This window comes from Oncorhynchus tshawytscha, linkage group LG06 (genome assembly GCF_018296145.1).
Source record: "Oncorhynchus tshawytscha isolate Ot180627B linkage group LG06, Otsh_v2.0, whole genome shotgun sequence".
NCBI lineage: Eukaryota > Metazoa > Chordata > Actinopteri > Salmoniformes > Salmonidae > Oncorhynchus > Oncorhynchus tshawytscha.
The window spans coordinates 68095048-68111696 of record NC_056434.1 but is presented as its reverse complement, the minus strand read 5'-3'; the positions used below and the strand labels follow the sequence as shown (position 1 = coordinate 68111696).

Sequence of the window (16649 nt, the reverse complement as noted above, 5' to 3'; positions counted from 1 at the left end):
TGAATCAATATGGACAAGGACATACAAGATGAATAAAGCAGCTAGTAATACAGCCTAAGTAACTACACAAGAAGTGAACAAATCACATGGTTGGAAAACAACACGTTACAAATCCAAACTGCGTGCTGTAATCAGACTGGCAGTAGACTGGCCTTACTGAAGAGCTCAGTGACTTTCAACGTGGCACCGTCATAGGATGCCACCTTTCCAACAAATCACTTAGTCAAATTTCTGCTCTGCTTGAGCTGCCCCGGTCAACTGTAAGTGCTGTTATTGTGAAGTGGAAATGTCTAGGAGCAACAACGGCTCAGCCGCAAAGTGGTAGGCCACACAAGCCCACAGAACAGGACCGCCGAGAGCTGAAGCGCGTAAATATTGTCTGTCCTTGGTTGCAACACTCACTACAGAGTACCTCTGGAAGCAACGTCAACACAAGAACTGTTCTCTGAGAGCTTCATGAAATGGGTTTCCATGGCTGGGCAGCTGCACACAAGCCTAAGATCACCATGTGCAATGCCAAACATTGGCTGGAATGGTGTAGAGCTCGCGGACATTGGACTCTGGAGTAGTGGAAAAACGCGTTCTCTGGAGTGACGAAACACGCTTCACCATCTGTCAGTCGAATGACGAATCTGGGTTTGGCGGATGCCAAGACAACACTACCTGCCAGAATGCAGTGCCAAATGTAAAGTTTGGTGGAGAAGGAATATTGGTCTGAGACTGTTTTTCGTGTTTCGGGCTAGGCCCCCTTAGTTCCAGTGAAGGGAAATTTTAACGCCACAGCATACAATGACATTCTAGACAATTCTGTGCTTCCAACTGTGTGGCAACAGTTTGGGGAAGGTCCTTTCCTGTTCCAGCATGACAACGCCCCTGTGCACAAAGCGAGGTCCATACAGAAATGGTTTGCCGAGATCAGTGTGGAAGAACTTGACTGGCTTGCACAGAGCCCTGACCTCAACCTTATCGAACATGTTTGGAATTAATTGGAACCCCGACTGTGAGCCAGACCTAATCGCCCAACATCAGTGCCCGACCTCACGAATGCTCGTGGCTGAATGGAAGCATGTCCTTGCAACAATGTTCCAACATCTAGTGAAAAGCTTCCCAGAAGAGTGGAGGCTCATAGCAGCAAAGGGGGGACCATCTCCATATTAATGCAGATGATTTTGGAATGAGATGTTCGACGAGCAGGTATCCACATAGTTTTGATAATGTACGTACTGTTTAATAATCTGTTAAAAGAATGGTCTAAGGCACTGCATCTCAGTGCAAGAGGCGTCACTGCAGTTCCTGGTTCGAATGCAGGCTGCATCACATCTGGCCGTGAGTGGGAATCCCATAGGGCGGCGCACAATTGGCCCAGCGTCGTCCGGGTTTGGCCGTCATTGTAAATAAGAATTTGTTCTAGACTGCCTTGCCTAGTTAAATAAAGGTTATATAAAATAAATGCGTACCATTTAACAAGCTGTTTAAAAGCATTGACTACATGCATACTGTTGAACAAGCTGTTCCTAACACACAACGCACATACTCAAGGATGGAAGTGAAGGGGAGAAGGGTTATGTTTGAGGGTAGGAGGGGAGCGAGCCAGGGGAGAAAGGACATTTTCAATTAAAATAAATGAGTTTCGCAGTGACATTAAAAGGTATTACCTCTCACTAATGGCTTAACATCCTGTGATGGAGTGCGTGGCGGCTGCGTAATGCGTCCCAAAAGGATTGCCAAGACACCGATGACTAATGTGGAACAATACGCAAGCGGCGCGGCCAAGCTGGGAGATTAGCAGGAGGAATGAGTGCGGCCTGAGGCGGGTAGTCGGACTGAGGGTTAGAGGGAGGGAGGGAACAGGGACCACGCTAAACAATGGGACACAACAGGGTTTCCCCCCGGTGCCTCTTAGGAGTGCAGGGGCAGGCTGAGCTAAGATATACATCAAGGCAGCTATTAGACATCACACTGAGGATGAATAGGATGAATGAAGACAAACAGCAGTGTGGTGTAGTAGCCTTAATGATGCTTTTAATGTAAACTAGTATGGTATCCCTTTTATAAAGCTAGTTGCAAGGCTTTTATTGTAGCGACACTGGATGAATGGTGCATGGTATGAGAACGGGTTTGGACTGTAGCCTTATCTTAAAATATTTAATAGAAAGACTGACGTGTGTGGGTTTGGTGTCATTCATGATGCAAAGGTATCTGCACTTTTCGGAAAACACCACACAATCCAAGCGGCAAGGATCTAGGCCAACATTCCAAGGAATTTCATGACTCTTTCTACGAGCATACTGTAGGGAAAAAAATGCAAAGGCTTTGAAGGTAAATGGTATACAAAGTGAAAGCAGTGCATTATGTAGGAATGAGATGGAGGTTTATAACAGTTGATCCTGGCCTATGAGGCAGAGTAGAACATCATCCCCATGTCACCAGGGCAACACTCCTACTGAATACCAAGTCTGCCTCTGTCACACACACACACACACCTCCCAGGGCTGCTTGCCCCCTACCTTGCTCTTAATGCTTTTTGATAGGAACACCCCATCCCCCCACTCCTCAGTACAGCAAGTTATTAAAAAAGAGACACGGCAGGAGTGCTCTTAGGTCTCTTCCCACTTTTTCATTACCAGCGGGCCCCTTGACATTTATTGACAGCTCATGGCTCTGAGGGCTGGCGCCGACACAACAGAGTGAGATGAGCCCTTGGCTTCCATCAGCGCTCACACACTGAACTGACTTAACTGACCATATTGCACAGTAGATAAATCACTAAAAACACAATTTGTAATTAAATTGGGTGTTAAAATGTGTCAATTGATTTGTCCATTTTAAAAGGCAAATGTTTCTTTGCTTTTTTTCATCATAAAGGAGTTTAGGTTTGTGGGTTTGGCAGGGGGCCTGGACGCAGCTGAATATGAGAGAACATTTTAGAGGCCCCTATCTTGGTTGTACATTACACAGCACATATCCAGTGTGTGACAATACATTTTTTATTTTATTTTATTTTTTAACATTTTTGCATCAGAGAATTTTGTAGTTTTTCAGCTGAGAGAATATTTAGTTTAAAAGCAAATTCCGTGTAATTCTACAATTTCTGCCATGGAGCTAAGAGAATGTTGCAGTTTTAAAGCTAATTTCCTACAATTATATGCAATTTGCCATGGCTAATGCTGTGTCATTATGCTCAAAAATAAAATATATACTGTTAAAAACATTGTTTTTAAAAAAAAATTCTATTCTCTAGCTCTACTGTCTAGCTTTTATTTGTGATTTTAGTTCTCACAGACTATATTATATTTTAAAAAGTATATAGGTCCATTATCTTTCCTACATACTTTATATCTGGTAGTTGTTTAAATTATTACTGAATGGATTTTTCCATCCGGAAGAATAAAACAAATCTCTGCCGCTTAGGAGGCCCGCCCGAGAACTTCAATGGCAGAAAAACTCCTGCCATTACTACAACACAGGAGAAAGGAGTGTGACAATGAAAAAGGAGGCAGTAAACTTTTACTTAATAGCAGGCAGCCACGGCTGCATGTTTGCACACCACGCGTGACCGTGTCTGAGACATTTACCAGATAATGAGGACCAATTACAATACTCATCTCTTTATCTGTTTGTTATTTAATTATGAGACCAGGGGCGCTTTAAATTCACACCAGCACACAGACGCTCCTGTGAATACACACACACTAACAGCGTCGGACAAAGAGGCAGTTGTGGCTATATACACACAGAGCTATGAGCTGCCACCACCTGATATGCAACACAAAGTCCTTGTGAATGGAGGCTACGTTGATATCGGCCAACCTGCCAATTTTAGTTCAGAACAAACAGCTTGAGAAGCTTAAGAATTTTGGGGGGTGAGTCAACGCACATTGGTGAAATAAAACATGCCAATAATCTGTCCATAGAACACTAATGTATCCTGTGATGGGGTCGTTAGAAGTCGAACACAATGAAAAGGTTTGTTCAAGGTTATTTTATTTCCTTGGCAGTGTACCAACTTTCCATTTTATTCCTGGCAATAGCAGAAGGTCCGTGAGCAACATTTTTCTGTTTCTATTCATTAATGACTGGACAAAAACAAGCATCCATTAAAATGTCCACAACATGTGGACGGAACCACAGATTCCACTATCCCCAAAAGAGAGAAAATATATTATACTCTCTCACAGACCGTGGAAAGCCTAAACGTGTGGGGGATTGGTTGGGTGGACTGAACACTCCTATTAAGAGGGGTTTGGGATGTATCCTCACTGAGGTTATCAGCCAACTGAAAGAACACAAGCCTGCATGCCCCTCTGGAAACCCCAGGGTCAGAGCTGAAGAGACAGAAAACCTAGTCAGAGCAATGGACCGAGCCAACATCTAGCCCAGGTGATCAGTTAACTCTGGGTCAGCCCTTGCCCCCCGGGGACTAGGGATTACCTTCGCAGATTACCACCGTATCCTGCCTTCACAGAAAGCCCATCACACCCCAATTACATCACAGAGTACTCACTCCCCACAGACAGTACTGTAGAATTATGATGGTACATGTTCGGAATAAGAATGACCTTGACTCATCTTCTCTATAACTATACTTGATAGATAGAATTTGTTCTGAGAACCCTTTAACAAAGACGTCCGTTGTATATTCAAAAATATAAAATAAAATGGTTCAATATAGATTAGAGAATGAGTTCTTATCGAGAATGAGTTCCTATCTTCAAAAGATTGAATCCACTTGCCACACAATAATTACCACCTAACTAAGTCACAAGTAACCTAATCAAATTAGACAGTATATGTTCTGTCGCATGAAAAGACAGAATTATAAGTGGATGGGTATTTTGAAAGCATGGATTCATATAATTGAAATTGCTTGGAGAGCGTCAACCACCACAGAAGCAATAGCTATTGATAGATTGTAAATGACTTTATATTACTGTTTTATATCTTTCCTGTTTTATATAATTATATCCTCTTAGCATGAATAGATGTAATAGTTTTTATATACCCTCCGATATTGAAAGTAGTGTTATGTTAAAGTTGTGGGTTCGAGCAATGCCATTATTTAGTGGACTGTGGTGGACTATAGGAATGTCTACTCCCAGGAACTCAAGACCTCTCCTGACTGATATGAAGTCCTGTGATACGCACAGAGAGATCATTGGTAATGAGTACTGAAGTACATCTTTGTGGAAGGGAGGGAGTGAGAGCCAAGGGTGTAAGTGTCGTATGTATGGATTCAGCTGGTAAATCTTCACCGAGCAAACACTTGAAACATCCCTTGGAATTTCAGGGCTCTTTTGAATGATAAATATATGTATTGTATATTGAGAAATTGGTCTTCTCATCACCATGTCAGAGGAAGATACTGCAGCTCCATCTGCTGTCTCATCAAGCAATGATCAACTCACACACACACACATCTAGCTCTCACTGCAATTTACCAGGTAGCCTAGAAGCAGAAAGGACAAAGCAATGCGCATAAGATGACCACCTCATCCAATAGCCTACTACGTTTCCCGTAACATCTGATCCTGACACTGTCTTTTATTTCTACTCGACAACAAAAGCTGGTCGATCATTATTTTCCAATAAAAGGTTCATTACATTGTCTGAGACCAGGAGAAGCCATTGAGAAATGCAGCACTGGAATAGAAAGAAAAGGGCAGCATCTTTCTTCATAAGCACTGTTGATATGTTCAATCAGTCAAATAGATTGTTGTGGGATTTGCCATCGAGTTTCCCCTTCAGTTAAAGGCACAGTCATCCTTAACGGGAGTTACCATAACCTACATGGAAAGTTACAAGATGAAGACTAAAGAAGAAGAGGGTTCACTCACCGGAGTCGTTGCGTAGGTAGGAGGACATGGCTGGAATGAGGCAGGACTGGCTGAGCAGCTCCTGCAGCACTGTGGGAAGGGCGTTGCTGTTGTGGCCCCTGCTCTCCCCTGTAGGGGCCTCTCCGTGGCTCACACAGTTTGCTGGGTTGATGTAGCTGGCCAGCACCTGGCGGACAGGGGGAGAATAAGTGGAGTACACCCAATTTGAGCAAAACATATAGGCCTTTCTCTGGGGTAACTACACAGCAATGACTTATGTAAAAGTAAGTGCATAGGTCTTCCCATTGTTAGCTAATTGACACTTTGTGCCATGTGGGAAAACCATCAGGATGTACTACACCCAGCTAGGCCTAGAGAACTCTTACCTGTAGCAGACAGGTGACATGCTCCTCCTCCAGCCTCTGCTTGGTGAGGGCCTGCTCCACGTCCCAGCCTGAGGCAGTGGAGCCTGTACCGAAACCAGTGCCCTTCGCCCAGTACAGCTGCTGCTCCTCACTGGTGCCCCCTCCATGACCACTGGACACTGTGGGCTGGGGCCAGACAGACGAGGGGAGGTGATCAGCGCCACACATGAAATCAGCAGGGGGTAAAGTGTAGTCTACTGGTCCATTGTGATGACAACATAGGGCTGATCTAAAGATAATAGCGTTCCATGAGCTTATGAAATCAAAAGACTAAAAATGTTATTGTCAATGCAGCATGGGCTACACGTTTGGATTGAATAAGATTACTGTTCCCCTTTTCAAAATGTCAGTCTTCACATCAAAAGTGGAATGAGAGCGCAATGCTGGTTTTCCAGGTAGAAAAATCTAACATAACTAGCCTGCCTACCCACAGTCCCAACTCCTATGCAGCCCTGCTTGTCGCAGCCATTATACACTTGAGGCCCTTCTAGTTCAGCTCAGAGCACATGCCCAGCAGTTTGAAAGGGAGATTATGTCAAATAAAAGGCAGAGGAGTCTCGGAGGGAAAGCGCATATGCTCGGACTAAACAAAGGTCGACCTGGTGCTGTGCGTATGATATTTGAACAACGAGAGTTCCCTGTGGTACAGGGAGGGAGCAGAGGGCATTATTGAATAAAGAGAACAGAGAGATGGATATGAAAGGATGTCTGAGTTAGACGAGAGGATAACGTTTCTTGAGACTGCACCTTTTCAGCTTTGACGATCATCAGGCTCGACGTGGGCGTGTCATAAAGATCTACGGGAGAGGCAGTGGCTGACAGACAAGCGGCTAACGCTGCGCTCTCCCAGCGCATCTTTAACATCGCAGGAACGCTCCCGACGTGCACACAAGCGTTATGGGAATTTTACCGGCTAATGGAGGTTGCGTATATGTACATGCACCTCTGCCACCAGAGATCACTGTCAACTCTATCAGTCAACTGGGGCGCAATGGAGATGATTCAGCATTTCCATTGACTTTACAGTAGGTGGGATGAGACTGCTGGGATTTTGACCCGTTTGTCTTTTATTCCTTTGGTGAGTTTCTTCATTGTTCACTGGATTTTAATAGATGGCAATAGTGTGTGTTTTGTATAGGACAGTCCTGTTTGGGCCGGAGCAGGGCCCATTCCTGACTCTCTCCCAGTGGTACAAGGGGTGGAGTTATGCTCTCGTCATAAGAGGTTGGAGACTAATCACTGAGCCCTGGAACATCAAATCAGGGAGGAGGCTCACTTTCCCAGATAAAGAGGGATGTGTGTGTGTGAGTGGACTGACCGCCCGCCTACCCGCCCGCTCTGGCCCGTGTCTCCGGCCACTAAAAGCAGCACCCCTGGGCCGCCGCCTCAAGGACGGCCATTACCGCTGTGACAGGACTTTGGCCCGCGCCCAAGCCACCGGCCCCTGAGATCTGTCCTCAACTCTGACAACTCCTTAAATCCACATGGGTCTGTGGACGAGAGCACGTGTTGAAACGGTCCACAGTAACACTGGGCTGTAGTACTGTAATAGCCTAGCCCACTATATAAAGTAACATCTATAGCGGACTAGCTGGATTTAGGCCTAAGAAATATATTGCACTTGGACCCTTATGGTGGCATTGCTGGATGCTGGTGGCGTTGGGTTCCAGTGATCAAAATCCCTATTGTGATTGATACAAGTTGATCGTCATCTCCTTTGCATCGCAGTGGTCCGAGACCGGTACAGAGTACTTTGAAAGGCAACGAGCAGGAGGTGAGTGTTGCATCAAAGCAGAAAGCTCAATAGAAGTAGAATCACTCCATTTAATGGGCATGGTAGTCAGACAGTGCATGATTCAATTCCTATTCATGATGTTCCCTTCTGCCTGGAGTTGGCAAAAATACAAAGGACACGTCTCTCTTCAAAGCCAGACCTGCCTCTTATCATTCACACTAAACAATTACCCAATTTGTCAAGGGCTCAGTAGAGATATGCATAAGAGCCCCGAGTAAAGCCCTGCCAGGTAGAGTAATTAATAACATGACTGATCCTCATCGCCCGTCTCTCTCTGAGCGAAAGACAAAAGGAGAGTGAGAACCTCCTATCGTGTCAAGCCAAAAGCATTAGACAAGGCTGACACCATTTGTCACACAATGCTTTGTCAAGCCAACCCAAATAAAGGTTTATCTTAGTGTTGGTCCATCATGAACACACAAGAGGACGCAATGGGCAAAACACACTTCCAACGACATCTGGTGACATACGAGTAGGAGTGTGTTTGAACTGTGTTTACATTCTTGCTCTATTAACACTAGAATGGCCGGGCATCAAGGCATCCCAGTTCGAGCCAATGCCTCGCCTTTGGGGCATCAAAATTCTAATTAAGCAACGAGGCCCGGGGGGGTGTGGTATATGGCCAATATACCACGGTTAGGGCTGTTCAAACGCACATCCACAACACGGAGTGCCTGGACACAGCCCTTAGCCATGGTATATTGGCAATATATCAAACACCAGAGGTCCCTTTTTGCTACTATAAACTGGTTACCAACATAATTAGAACAGTAAAAAGAAATGTTTTGTCATACCCGTGGTATACCAAGGCTTTCAACCAATCAGCATTCAGGGCTTGAACTACCCAGTTTATATCAGAGTATATGAAATTATAAATAATACCACCACAAGAATGCCAAGAGTGTGCCAATCTGTCATCAAGGCAAAGGTTGGCTACTTTGAAGAACCTCAAAAATAAGATATATTTTGATTTGTTTGACACTAACACTTAACACTGATTTGTTACTACATGATTCCATGTGTTATTTCATAGTTTTGATGTCTTCACTATTATTCAACAATGTAGAAAATAGTACAAATAAAGAAAACCCCTGGAATGAGTAACTGTGTCCAAACTTTTGAATGGGACTCTAGGGGTTTTAGAAACCTTAGTGTCCTCTCTTTCCATTATATAAATCAAAACATCTGACATGCATGAACCTCTGTAGGATGATTTTCAAGTCGCTTTTTGGTAAGCTCCGTTCCCTCACAAAACAATTCCTAATATAGTCACCCATTTAGACTATTGTCAATTTAATCTCGTCTTAAGGCTACATCTATTTTTATAAGCCTGTGTGTGAAATAAGTTTAAAAGTCGGTATCACAGTAATTGACCGTTAATTAACAAACACATTTAGCATCTCCTGGCTTCCACACATCTCATGGTCCACAAGCCACTGATGCAGACTTCTGGAACATTACATTTTAATAAGTCAAATAACAGCAAATGCAGCAGTCTATGTCAATCTACTATCCCCCATAGTAAAAAATATTCCAAACAGTCGGACAGTTGTGGGATGCAATAGATCCCAAATTAATAGAACCACTAGCATAAAAAAACACTTTTTTACGCAATGTGGGTGATGCAACAGATCAGAACATTTAGCTTAAAATGTTGATAAACTATAAAAGGCTATTTTGTCACCAATGTGCACATGGCAGTAGGCTATCAAAAGTGACTGCAAATGTGATTATGCATGTAATGCTTCTATTATAAAAGCTGCATTTTTAATGGTGAAAATGATCTTATCGAAACTTGACTCACGAGCTGCTTATGTATGGCAGTTAGCCTCTAAACCTCTTGTTGTCTCTACCTTCTTGCCCTTTGTGCGGTTGTCTGTGCCCAATAATGTTTGTACCATGTTTTGTGCTGCTACCATGTTGTGTTGCTACCATGTCGTTATGTTGTGTTGCTACCATGCTGTGTTGTCATGTGTTGCTGCCTTGCTACAGTGGGGCAAAAAAGTCCCTACAGTGGGGCAACGAAGGAGTGGCTTCGTAAGAAGCATTTCAAGGTCCTGGAGTGGCCTAGCCAGTCTCCAGATCTCAACCCCATAGAAAATCTTTGGAGGGAGTTGAAAGTCCGTGTTGCCCAGCAACAGCCCCAAAACATCACTGCTCTAGAGGAGATCTGCATAGAGGAATGGGCCAAAATAACAGCAACAGTGTGTGAAAACCATGTGAAGACTTATAGAAAACGTTTGACCTCTGTCATTGCCAACAAAGGGTATATAACAAAGTATTGAGATAAACTTTTGTTATTGACCAAATACTTATTTTCCACCATAATTTACAAATAAATTCATTAAAAATCCTACAATGTGATTTTCTGGATTTCTTTCTGTCATAGTTGAAGTGTACCTATGGTGAAAATTACAGGCCTCTCTCATCTTTTTAAGTGGGAGAACTTGCACAATTGGTGGCTGACTAAATACTTTTTTGCCCCATTGTATGTTGTGGTCTTAGGTCTCTCTTTATGTAGTGTTGTCCCTCTTGTTGTGATGTGTGTTTTGGCCTATATTTATATTGTATTTATTTTTAATCCCAGGTCCCTGTCCCCACAGGAGGCCTTTGCCTTCTGGTAGGCCATCATTGTAAATAAGAAATTGTTCTTAACGGACTTGCCTAGTTAAATAAAAGGTTAAATGTGCCAAATTTTAAGAAGTTATTTGGTCACTTTAGATGTGATACAAACCTTATTAAAACATCGGTCCATGGGCTAGGTTGAGGTGTGCGACTATGATTAGAAAAAGTCGCAAAAAAAAAAAGGCAGCATCATTCACAAGTGATACTATATCATTCACAAGTGATAGTCTATTATCACCCATCAGACTATTCTTGATTAAATCTCCCCTTTACATATACTAAATAATAAATGTGCAAAATTTGATTTGATTTAGAATGGACCACTATCATGCACCTGTCTCGAAACAGGGGCAGCAAAAAAAAAAAAAGTAATCTATGCACTTAAATAGCGAATGGAGGACGTTTTTACACGTGGTTAATTTTAATGCCAACCAGGTGGGCTATACGCCTGTTGTATAGAGAAGCAATGTGCTTAATATAAGGAAAGTTGAGAAATAAATATAGTAGGCCTAGCCTATAGAAAGCTGATGGAATGCTCCTCTTTTTAGTTGAGGCCATCACTTGGTTTCCTCGCGCAACTGCATAGCCTATAGAAATGTTCCGCAACATGTATTTGGTTCGATTTTCGATTACATTTGCATTGATGTCAGAGTGATTAGATGCACAATAGAGTGCTGAGTACCAGGCAGTTAGCAAGTTTGGTAGGCTACGAATGACCATCAGCAGCATCAGAGCTTGGAGAAGCCTAATTACCGTGACTAAACGGTCACAAGGAATTTGACTGCCTTCATGACCTGTGACCGCCGGTGTGGCGGTAATATTGTCATCGCAACAGCCCTAGACTTGACTTAAAAAATGCCGTAGATAATACAATTTTAAATTCACATGACTTTCACTGCACTTCGAGTATTAAGCACACATGCATGTCCCCAGAAGTGTGTATGTGCATGTGAGTGCCTTTTGGACACGGTCAGTGTCTGGGCTTCACCTCTGAAGAGTTCCCGCTGGTGTTGGGGACACGGGGTGCGTGATGGCTGAGGGCTGACAGGCAGGCCAGGATGAGGTGGATGGCTCCTATTTCCAGGGCCATGCGGCGCAGCAGCACGCCGTCATCCGTGGTGAGAGGTGTGGTGCTGAATAGGGCCCGCAGCACGTGGAAGGGCAGCGTGGGCAGCACATTTGCCGACGGACTCTGCAGGATATGACCTGGAAGAAAGGAAGGGGAGAGAAACAGCCAATCAGAGAAGATGATTGATAATATCAATCATCTTCTCATAATGACAAGAATTTGATAAAAAACAGAAATGAATGAAGCGCTATATGCGTGTGAGGGATGGTGAGAGAGATTACCACCATAGGAGGGATGACCACAGAGAAGTGGAGGAATACTGTCCAGAAAGGATGGACACATTGATTTAGCACTCATGAGAATGAGGCCAGAGAAGACAACAGCGGATTAAATGGCAGACTGACAGTGTGCTGTGTGACCAGTGTCACTAAACAAGCTGGCAGCCTGCTCTCCTTCAATCATTAAGGGCCGTTATCTCAAGGACTAAAGAAAAAACATTTTTGCAGGACAACATGGTTTATTTCAGGCCCTAGAGGAGAGGGGAGCTAAATAGTCATCAATAATGAAGGCAAATGAGAGCAAAGGTCGGCTGGATAGGAGTTGTAATGTATGAGAGGGGGTAGGACTTGTCAATATTAAACAAGCCAGTGTGAGTATTTTGGCTAAATGATCCACAGGGCCAGCAAACAGATATGGTCTCAAGGACTGCAGGGGAAGATCTGCACCAGTGGGAACAAACGTGCCTCAATTGTAAATGGAGGGATTAAAATCTCTCTACCTGCTTGTGGCCAGGTGGTTTTAGAAGAGTCGGTTTACATGCATTGCCCATATTATGACACTGACAGCTATGTGTTCAGGGACTCTGATAATGGGCATTATCGATCTGCTTGGTCCACAACTTGGCAAGATCAACTGCCTGACAAAGTCAATCTGAGCATTGGTGGAAAACTGAACTGCTATTAGTAGGGCTGAGAATGTTTGTTCATGCAAGCAGCCTTCTAAATTAACACCATAGGGACCGGGGATGCAAAATATGAACATGCTTCTAAATCCTTCATAAATAGGGACAGGAGTTTTTCCTGACCACGCCTGAAGCTGCGTGAGAGTTGTCACTTACTGCCCTCGCCATCGTCTGTGACGCCCAGCACCAGGCGGAGCAGACACTGGGCGTGCTTCCTCTCCTTCAGCAGCACCTCAGCATAGCCCGGCAGGCGCAGGAACAGACCGAAGGCCGCCAGCGAGTGGGCGGGGATGGGCGACATGGTCTGCACTGACGACTTGTTGATGGGTGGCGGCTCGGCGGCCATGGTCTCTGGCGCCTCATACACGAGCTCGCCAGACTGCTCGATGGTGACCCACTCAAACTGGTCGCTGTCCTTGGGCTTCTCCTGCGTGGTAGAGGGCACCACCGGAGCACTCACCTGTACAGGATGAGCCAGGGATAGAATGGGGTTAGAGGATAACAAATGGAAAACACTGACAGACGAGCTGACTCGGGTGGGATCTCAATGTCATGTGTTGTCTTTGGGCACTGAGGGTAGCAGAGAGTATATGGAACTCGAGAACAGTTATTCAGATCGATAGAGCTGCTGGGAGACTGGGCATAGTGCCCTGGGGACAAAGCTCCTAACTCAACACTTCCTTGATGGGATAAAGCAGAGGGTCAACTGATTTACAAGTTTAACATAAATTAAACCAAACAGTGCCTTCAGACTCATACCCCTTGACTTACTCCAAATGTTGTGAATCAACCTGATTTCAAAATGGATTTAAAAAACTTCAACACAATACCCCATAATGACAAAGCGAAAACATGTTTTTTGAAAAGTTTGCAAACTGATGGAAAATTAAATACAGGAATCTCATTTACATAAGTATTCACACACACACACCAATACTTTTAGAAGCACCATTGGCAGTGATTACAGCTGTGAGTCTTTCTGTTTAAGTCTCCAAGAGCTTTCCACACCTGGATTGTGCAACATTTGCCCATTATTATTTTCAAAATTCTTCAAGCTCTGTCAAACTAGTTGTTGATCATTGCTAGACAAGCCTTTTCAGGTGTTGCTATAGATTTTCAAGTAGATTTAAGTCCAAACTAACTCGGGAACATTCACTGCCTTCTTGATAAGCAACTCTGGTGTACATCTAGCCTTGTTTTAGGTTATTGTCCTGCTGAAAGGTGAATTAATCTCCCTGTGTATGGTGGAATGCAGACTTGACCAAGTTTTCCTCTAGGTTTTGCCTGTGCGTAGCTCCATTCTGTTGATTGTTATATTTTGAAAACCTCCCTGGTCTTTGTGGTTGAATCTGTGTTTGTAATTCACTGCTCAACTGAGCGACCTCACAGATAATTGTAAGTGTGGGTTACAGAGATGAGGTAGTCATACAAAAATCATGGTACACACTTATTGCACACAGAGTGGGTCCATGCAACTTGTGTGTGACTTGTTAAGCACATTTTTACTCCCGCAATAACAAAGGGGTTAAATAGTTAATGACTCAAGACATCAGTTTTTCCTTTTTTATTACATTTGTAAAAATGTACATAAACAATTCCACTTTGACATTATGGGGTATTGTGTGTAGGCATTGACAAACAGTCTAAATGTTATCAATGTGAAATTCAGGCTGTAACACAACATTATGTGGATAAAGTAAAGGGGAGTGAATACTTTTTGAAGGCACTGTACCAGCCCTCAACTTTTGGCCTCCTGTTACTACAGTGAGTGTTTTTTCAGGTTGTGCCCAGTGTCCTTAAGATTAAGGCAAGTATCGGAGCGGCAGCACTTCGGAAAAACAAAGTTATTTTCTGCTTAGTTGTGATCAATATAATCAATTCAAGCTTAGCTGCACTAAGAGCCAGAGTGGATCTCCAGGAACAGGATGTGCTGTAAGTAAACAGCTAAACACCAGTGGGACAAAAGACACAGACCTGGGCTGTTTGGCTAACCCATCAGAAAACACACAGGGCCACTGCTGGGTAAACAGAAAAGCCTCACCTGCATCAATGCCTTAAGTTTACTTTGCTAACAGTCTCAGTCAGGATGAGAGCAGAACACCTCAATTATTCACAGCCTTAAGAGCGTGCTCTGAGAACACTATCCAGAGACACACAAAGGGTTAAACTAATGCAGAATGATGTAATATGCTGTTGAGAGAGGTATATGGTCAAGTAATCAATGACCAATCATGTATATGCTTAATTTTCATCACAATGCTAAGTACAAAACAAATCATCTCACTTGATAGCCCTCGTGGGGCGTCTGCTTCAAACCACCAGTAGCTCTGGGAGACTGCCTGAATAATTCAATTCGCTGCAACAATTTGGAAGGGGGAGAAAATAACAAAACAAAACAGATTTAGTACCTGGCAGCTGTCAGAAGCCATTCCAGCTAGTCACCTTGTCGCTATGTGCTCTCAATTACCGTTTAAAGTATCAATTTACTTTCATTTAGGAGGAATGATGTAGCACAGGGGGAGCCCAGAAGAGACAAATAGGGATTTAGACTGAATGGAAAACAGTGACTTGCAATGCCTCTCTATAGGCTGAAACCAGAGTAGAGACAAGGCACTACTTTGGCAACTTCAGATCTGCATTGGACTTTCTATGTAGCAAAGGCAGCTTGAATTTCTTAAGTGTTGAGCTCTAGATGATATGCTATATCTAAACATATCTGGGAAATGGCCTTAACATTGTAGAAGTACAATTAAATACCTCCCCAATTACGCAAGTTGTGAAAGTGGTATTTTACTGGTGCTGGTATTAGTTAGTTATGTGGTTATTAGAATAGGAAGTGGTCAAACCTGTTGGATGACATCTGGGTAGAGCATTGGCAGCCTCTCAGCGATCAGGGCCAGACCACCCATGCCTGCAAACACCTGCAGGGGCGACTGGATGGGTTTGGTCTCGAGCAGGGACTCATCGATGGCTGCGTCCAGACACTCGTCTCCCGGGGTCATGGGCTCGTCCTCTGGACAGCTACTCAGCATGTCACAGTGTTCCACTGGAGGAGGGTAAAGCAGAGTGTTTTCACTGACACTAGGTATTTTCTATGTGCCGCGCTCAACCAATCATGACAAGTAAATAATGGGATGCCCTGCAAAGAGGGCCATTGTTTACATCTCAAACACAGAATTAAATAAATCTCTCATAACTCATCTCTCGTTACAAGACAGAGAGAAAAAAACAGAGCTATCACTATTCATTTATAAAGTTCAAGCAAGAGAGAGAGAGAAACAGACACCAGTTTTCCCAGAAATAAGGGGATGGAGTACCATTTCTATTTTCATATGTGAATGCATAAATGTGCTAATGGTTGTCCTTGGAAAAAGGATATGCCAGTCCAGATGAAGTGCACACGGACTAAAACAGAATCAAGGTCTCAGACTACTTGTCCTTGTTTGCACGTCAGGGGTGTGGTTCCGTACACAAAGTCAAAACCAAATGGAACGGAGGATGAATGGTAAAAAATAGCTCCCCATTATTGTTTTCATTCTGCGGCACGGCCGGCCTGTTTTATGATGATATAAAGCCCCAGTCGATTGATAGGTCATCTACAAAACGCTGCACATCACCCTCCTGGAGAAGAAAATAAAATAAATGATTCATTGCTCCCGTCTCTAAAGGGATTGTCCCCCTCCTCCTCGTAGTGAATTAAACAGTCACGAGGGTAGTGACTAATAGGGGTTGTAACAGGCCCGTCCTGTCTGAAATTCCAAATCAGGATGAAACGTGATGGAGAAGGAAGCGCTCATCTTTCAGCAGGCCGCAAGAAGAGACTGGGCCACCCAGAGAATACTTTTAAGAGCATCAACTCAGTGAGTTACGGTTACATTTCAAATGCAACCAAAAAGGCACAGGAAAAAGGGTAATCATTAGACTTCAGAGGAGCATATCAGATCAAATCTGCAAGAAAGAG

At 43.7% G+C, this 16649-nt stretch overlaps 1 protein-coding gene across 19 annotated transcripts in view; it reads right to left on the bottom strand.

The window, feature by feature from the left end:
- The window catches only part of birc6 (baculoviral IAP repeat containing 6), a 154181-nt gene that overhangs the window by 59420 nt on the left and 78112 nt on the right, over positions 1-16649 (bottom strand). For 15 of the 19 annotated variants that reach the window (XM_024424750.2, XM_024424743.2, XM_042323545.1 and 12 more), the window contains exons 60-65: positions 15535-15734; positions 14973-15044; positions 12845-13148; positions 11647-11864; positions 6200-6364; positions 5835-6000 (exon numbers count right to left, since the gene is read on the bottom strand). In XM_024424750.2, coding sequence (XP_024280518.1) covers positions 5835-6000; positions 6200-6364; positions 11647-11864; positions 12845-13148; positions 14973-15044; positions 15535-15734 — 1125 coding nt within the window. The remainder of the gene's footprint in view (positions 1-5834; positions 6001-6199; positions 6365-11646; positions 11865-12844; positions 13149-14972; positions 15045-15534; positions 15735-16649) is intronic. The other 4 variants (XM_024424745.2, XM_024424747.2, XM_024424748.2 and 1 more) reach the window with 1 other exon arrangement.